The 7,014-nt window shown below is 35.5% G+C and overlaps 1 protein-coding gene across 1 annotated transcript in view; it reads right to left on the bottom strand.

The window, feature by feature from the left end:
- The window catches only part of LOC106465108 (PR domain zinc finger protein 10-like), a 200,661-nt gene that overhangs the window by 57,180 nt on the left and 136,467 nt on the right, over positions 1-7,014 (bottom strand). Inside the window, exon 18 of the mRNA XM_022392946.1 lies at positions 3,000-3,287. Within this exon, the coding sequence (XP_022248654.1) occupies positions 3,000-3,287 (288 nt within the window). The remainder of the gene's footprint in view (positions 1-2,999; positions 3,288-7,014) is intronic.

Here is a 7,014-nt window from a genome sequence, read left to right as displayed (position 1 = left end):
AAATTAAACCTTATTTTCAATAAGCAATCCTGAAAAATATTTGTGGGTGCTTAACTTTTTTCCAGGTGTATATGTTGTTTGTATGAACTCTTACTTCAAATCTTGATTTTGACCCTCGCATAACATTGCAAGAATCCATCAGGATTAACATGAGGTTTGTCCATGGTAGTCCCTTTTCCTCAAACAAATCAACCAGTTCCTTATGTATGGACTCAGTGTTAACTTTGATGACACAAGATGAACGTTAAATGCTTTACAGTCACTTTATTTCATTCAGGTGAATAACAAGAAGTCAGAATAGACAGCACATTTGAATGTCTTAGATGTTGCCTCTAAGACATTCTTTGTTCTTTAGATCATTGGCCAATTCATTTTGTATGAAGTTGTAGTTCTGTCCATGCTCAACTAAGCCAAAGTTTCACTATCTCTTGCTAGTGTCTTGATTAGGTCCACCAGATCTGGTGCATAACCAAAGTGAAGACTTTTCTGCACCAGAAATCCTAGAAGCATGGCCTCACTATTTGCCACACAGGTTTTACAGGAATACAAAGCTGGGGTTGTGGTGCAGGCTTGGCCACTGGACCTGAACAGTGGGTGAATACTGTATGATTCATCTCTGCATGTAGTACTAGCTCCATTAGCTGAAAAAGAAATATGTGCATTATATACAGGGAAAGTAATCAAAATAGCAAATGGGAACATTGCCTAGTGCAGTTTCCCCTATTTGTTACAGCATGTTAAAAACAATCAACATCATGGAATAGCCATATTGCCTATCATGTACTAAAATTGAATATTCTGCAAACAGAATATACGGAATATATTGAAAAAATCATAAAAAAGCCCAAATCCACCATTGTATTCAATTATCCAAACACTGAGGGTAAGAAAGTAAGCATTATATCTTTCATTTCATGACATTATTAGAACATCTATGCTATACATGTGATCATACACCAGTAATCACCACAATAAATATTTGCATTGCTTTGTGTATATGCTCACATTGTTTTCACATAAGAATAATGAACCACACACACCATATCCTTACCCAATGATTCAGATTCTGAGAGAAAAACTACTTAATCATGTAGTTTTATCATCAGATACTTTTTCATCTAATATTAAAATGTTTGAGGGCTAGGTAATCATTAACATCATTGTACAATTCTAACTCAATAATGAGAGAACTTCAATAAATCATTTCTAGTACACAAACCTGTAAGCCTGTAGTTGGACTTCCTCATCTGGAGCAGTTGCACAAGCTTCATTGATTTGGCATGGGCTTCTGAAGCTTTGGCTCCATTGGTTGAGTAGTTTATCCCACACTCAAACCATACACAGTAGGCTTTACCAGCTGTGGGAAATTTATGAATAAAAATATCCAGCAAAACGTCACCCACACCAAATTTTTAGATCCAAGACCAATTCCGTTTGTTTTTGACAGTTTTGTCAATATCCTTCCTCAGGACAAATTTATGCTCCATTGCATCACTGTATTTAATAAAACCTTCGTGAAATTTACTAGTGCACATGCAGTATCACATAAATTGCAATTAGAGTCTATTTAGCAAGGCATGGCCCCATAGTATGCCCCCCCCTCCCACTTCTTGCATGTATGGCACATATCATTGGAGCATACATAAATCATCCTATTATTGCCCACAAATACAGTGGATTCACAGAGCTAAATCATGATAAAAATAGTTTTTAATCAAATGAATAACATACAAACTGAGGAGATGTAATTAAAGTCATCTAGACCGATGTTTACCTAACAATTTGAAAGAACTGTGAACCTTTATCACAGTTGGATTAAGTGAGTGAAATGAAAAATGAAGGGCCAGGTTTGAAAACAATCTTGTGGTTAAATGGCTGGTGCATGAGATGAAATAATGTGGTATATGATAGTAAAATGTTCTATAAGATCAAATTTCAACATCATTAGAAACAGATGGTTCTTAAAATAGTCGACATTCAAAGGATTATTTTTTCTATATACCTCTCTTGGTTTCTTGACTTGTTCTGGCTCAGCACATGTTTTTCACTCCCCCTGGCAATAACTAATGATGCTTCCTATTGGATAAAAAGCTGCTCTTGGCACATATTCATCCAATCACAGTGCAACTTCTCAATTTTTAGGGGTAGATTGTTTACAGCCAGATGAAGTACACAGGGGTAATAAAAACAAATGGCAAATGGGGTCTAAACATTTCTTAAATCTTTTAATGAAAAAATACATAGGGAAAAAATAAACGCCTTATTTAATAATTCTGTACTTTTTTTAGGTATGTTGTACAGTCCTATTTTCAACATTAATACCATAATCAGTATGGTTGGCATCTTTGGAGCTAACTCCAAGAACTTATTTTTAGTAAAAATTACCTTAATGCATGCTTGACAAATAATTCTGATATATCTATTGTCCCTGTACATGCTCATCTTAACGGTTAACTTTCTTAACTAAAAAAAAAAAAAATCTAAACTTACAGTACAAATTCCATATAGTAATGGACATTAAAACTAGCATGAACATGGGCACTTAATTTGGATTTGAATATGCTGTGCACTTTCAATGGACTTCAGGATATTACAAAACCATAAATATCAACATGTCAGATTTTAAGAGTAAGTACAAACAAAAAATAATATTTTACTAGAAAAGAATTGTATAACATACATTCTAAAACCTAATTATTGTGGCAGTAAAAGACCTACACTGATGGAAGACATGGCTATGTCACATTAAAATGTGATTTAAAGTTATCAAAATAAATAAATAAATATATATATACAACATTGAATTATCTTAATATGTTACACAATGAGCAAGCATATTAAAAAACTCTTAAACCTGTTGTCATATGAATGAAAAAATGTTGCAGACAGTTTCTCTAATCTATGATCATTACAGTTTTGTGAGCAGAATTTATTTTACATCTCTGGTGAAACATATAAAATGTCATATGCATAAGATATAAAAATAGAAATATCTTTACTTTTGGAACAAATTTTTTAGTAGTTCGTTCTTTTAAAGCTCTATTGTTAGCACGAGCATCTCTATCAGGGCCATGCATCCTCTTCATGTGTTCTTTGAGCTTGTCTTTTCTTTTGAATTGCTTTCCACAATCTGCACAAAGAAACTCTCGATGGTTTGAGTGCCTCAGCATATGTAATTTTAACTTGTCAGGTCGAGGAAAAACCTTATCACATTTATCACAAGGGTATCGTTTATCTGAATGAAAAGCTCGAATATGCTTTCTGATCTGATTATATTCTTCACATCTCTGAAACCAAATAATAATGGATACATTGTAGTATTTCAATATAAATGTAATGCAATAAATACACATGAATAATTATGCAATCTGATAAACATCTCACAGATAAAATTTCTTTACTTACTCACATGCACATTGTATTTAACTTACTATAAATTAACATTTTATTTCACTATTCAAGTTGTATTTAAACCACTTTTATTTCTAGATTTGTAGTTTGTTCTTTTATTTGATTCAATCATTTCCAGGTTGGAGGGTTGTAACCAACACCCTATTTATTTTGTATTATTACAATTAAAATATCTAAACAAATTGGATGAAACTTAAAACTTTGTGTAAACTTTTTAAATAGTCTAATTTTTAGGTTTTGAAAACATTTTGTTGTGAGACAATATTAAAAAAAAACAACAATAAAATACTTTGTTTTTTTATCTTAAGACTTTCCTTTTTCATCATTACTGATTAAAAATTTCTATTTTACATACCCAATAAGTTTTAACTTGTTTAATATTCATCAACATATTGCTTTTGTCAGTTTATTCTCCATTTGAAGCAGTAAATCAATACAAACATGGTATGACTTAGTAAAGTTTATTGGTGAACATTAACCTTAGCTTTCAATACAATTACACCATTAACTTTCTGAAAGATGGAAGTATGATATTTTGCCAATTCTATTTTCTGAGAAGCTCCGTTTATATCTTACAATTGTGGTTGTTTTAAAGACATAAGAATATTTTGTATTTGTGTGTTGTTTGACCATAAAAGAATTAATTATATGTTCACAAAAAAGTACTTGTGTCACCTGAATAGTTTGCCAACACAAGTGACGGCTTACCATACACATTAAACCTCAACATCTGTACCTGATTTCATAGAAAACTCCTGCAAATTTCAAATGAGCATAATATAACACACAAAAAAACATTATCAGCAAGGAAATGAAAATCAACAGACAGTATGATAAAACAACTGATGCTTCCAAATAAAGGGAGAGTATTTGAAAACTTTGTCTTGAGGTTGCTTTGTCGCTCATGACTACACACAACTCATCATTTAAAACAGAAAAGCTAGGGGTATAAAATATGTCATAGCCTCAGGATAGCAGGCTAGAGAAATGTACTAATCCAAACTGAAATAATACAATTTACTACACCATATATGACAAATATGTAAAATATATGGGCAGATTAACCAGTTTACATATGTGAAAGACTGGTTTGTTTATTGTTAAACTGATTTTTAGCATTCCAGGTCCATAGACTTATGACAGAGATGTAAAATTTACAAAAAGATTGACCCTATCGCCACGGGTATCCTTTACTGTGCACGACACAAGGTTTTAATGTCTTACATTAAAAATTTTATGAAGCTACTTTTTTGTTTATGTTATACCAGTTAGTATAGCATAAAATCTTAGGTAATAAAGATCAACATGGTTGAACTGCATCTTGCATGCAAATCATCATGAGACAATCTTATACCAATAGGAGTGTGACACCCTCCTGATGCATGTGACTCCCTTTATTTGATTCTAGTGAACTATCACTTCGAGTTTTGGCAGAAAACAGACTCATCGGTTTGCAGTGGGGAGGAAGGGTGGGAAATGTGAGGGGAGGTAAGTACTTATCAGAAATACATTTTCAGTATAGAAAAATTATAACTTCAGATACAGTACATTACCTCTGCTCATATAAATAACTAGAATGCCACATTGAAAAGGTAGAGGGACCAGTGCGAGGGAAAGAAAGAAGCCTCCTTTGAAAGCATCTGAAGGACACCCTAAAAGAGTAGATCCTCACAGTAAAGGATCAAACGTGGGAGACCACATTACTTCTGTACCAGTGTGGAAAGAGGTGTTGCAGACATGGGCAGAAATTGGGAGGAGCACATCCAAAAGGGAAAGAACAATGGTTGGATAGGGAACCGAACCACACAATATTGGAATCTCAATCCCATAGAGTATATCAATGTGGGTGAGAATAAAAGTATGTGCTTCCAGGTGGAGAGTGGCTAGGGTGCGACAGACCACACATGACAAGTCAACTGCATCCAAAACCTGGCCACCGAGAACCAACATCCATTTGGGGGTAGGAGGGGGTAGAGGTGCATACAGTCTTAATCTCAATCAAGTTCAGCAGACCAGTGGAAATCTCGTATCCCCAATCTATGAAGGGAGGGATGAAAGCAATGCAATATATCATTTGACAGATCCCGGAACCTGACATCTGGACGATTGGTATGGTAAAGATGTCTCCATAATGTAAGCTATCACACTCAAAACCAATCCAACAGGAACCACCCCAATGCAATAGCATCCTTGGTATAAGAAAATCATCAAGGGGTAGCATAAGAGGAAGAACCATATTAATCTGCATGTTCCACCACCATGACCCATAAGACAGGTGGAGGGAACAAGAGTATAACTGAGTGAAGAAACAGAGACACCTATAATACATGTGTGAGGACTTACATTGATTGGTTCAGATCTGAATCCAAAACCCAGCCACTGGGAACCAACATCCATGTGAGGGTAAGATGAAGGATCCAAATCAAAGGGGTGAGCTGCAGTTTTGACTGCTCACCCAAGAGCTACAACATCCCATCAGAAAAACCAATACAGAGATGAAGCATCATATTGGAGGACATCATGTTATCTAAACCAGCAGAACACCATTATCCTACTCTCAACTGAATGGTTTTATCATTATCTGTATCGTATATCATTATCAGATTTAGAAAGATGCCTCCATTGTCCACTACCCCAGCAGCTTGAAACTGGAAATTGTAAGGACTCCCATACTCCACTGAAAGAAAAAGGGGGAGAAAATGTGGTGGAAAGTCTGGAGGAACATCAACACTGGAGACAGTGCAACTGGTGACCATGAAAACCCTATTTTGAAAAACAGGCCATACTTGATTTATTGAATCGAAGGCATGGTAGGGACAGGCAGCTATCCCCTTCTGCTTTACCAATGAAGTTCATGGGCGAGTACGGTCTGGAACAGGCATATTAATGGAGCAAATATATCACAAGGAAAACCTAAGAGTGATTTTGTGGAACACCCCATCTCAACAGTGTGCATTTAGTGGCCATGGAAATTATAATTGCTAAGTCATCATGGCCTTACAGTGCAGATTTGACTAGTTTAAGTATACCTGGACTGGCATCACTCACCACAGAGTGGGATTCATAAAGAAAAAAAGAGACATAAGAGGTATAAATACAAAAAAGTATCTTACCTAGTCACAGTCTCATCAAAGAGTGAAGTATGGCGACAGGTGGAAGAAACAGCTACCTGAAGCAGAAAATGGGAGATAAATGTATGAGGTGTAGTCCCAGTGCTTGTCGTAAGAAGTTCCTCCAATGTACGATGAGGGTAAGAGGCAGGTTAATGGGAAGGTGCCTATTCAGAATGAAGACACCCTGAAATGATTACAGGGAAAAAGGAGACAAGGAAGAAAAGGCTAATCGAATCAAAAGCCGAATCCAAAGAGTAAGGGAGGAAGGAAAAAGTCACAAACAGAGGAGTGGTGCCAGGGAATGAAACAGCAGAAAAAGGAACCTACAGAAAGAAGCCTTGAAGGCAATGAAGCAATCCAGAGCAGGCACAAGATCTATAAGACCAACTGGATCTGACTGGGATTAAAGGTGGAGATAGAAGGAAATGAAAATGAAGAAAAGGAAGAATCTGCCCCACAAGATGTCAAAGTGGAGGGTAGGAAAACTCAA

The sequence above is a fragment of the Limulus polyphemus genome, unplaced genomic scaffold, assembly GCF_000517525.1.
Source record: "Limulus polyphemus unplaced genomic scaffold, Limulus_polyphemus-2.1.2 Scaffold1839, whole genome shotgun sequence".
Classification (NCBI taxonomy): domain Eukaryota; kingdom Metazoa; phylum Arthropoda; class Merostomata; order Xiphosura; family Limulidae; genus Limulus; species Limulus polyphemus.
Note: the sequence above shows the minus strand (reverse complement) of the source record. Positions and strands in the feature narration are given on the sequence as shown.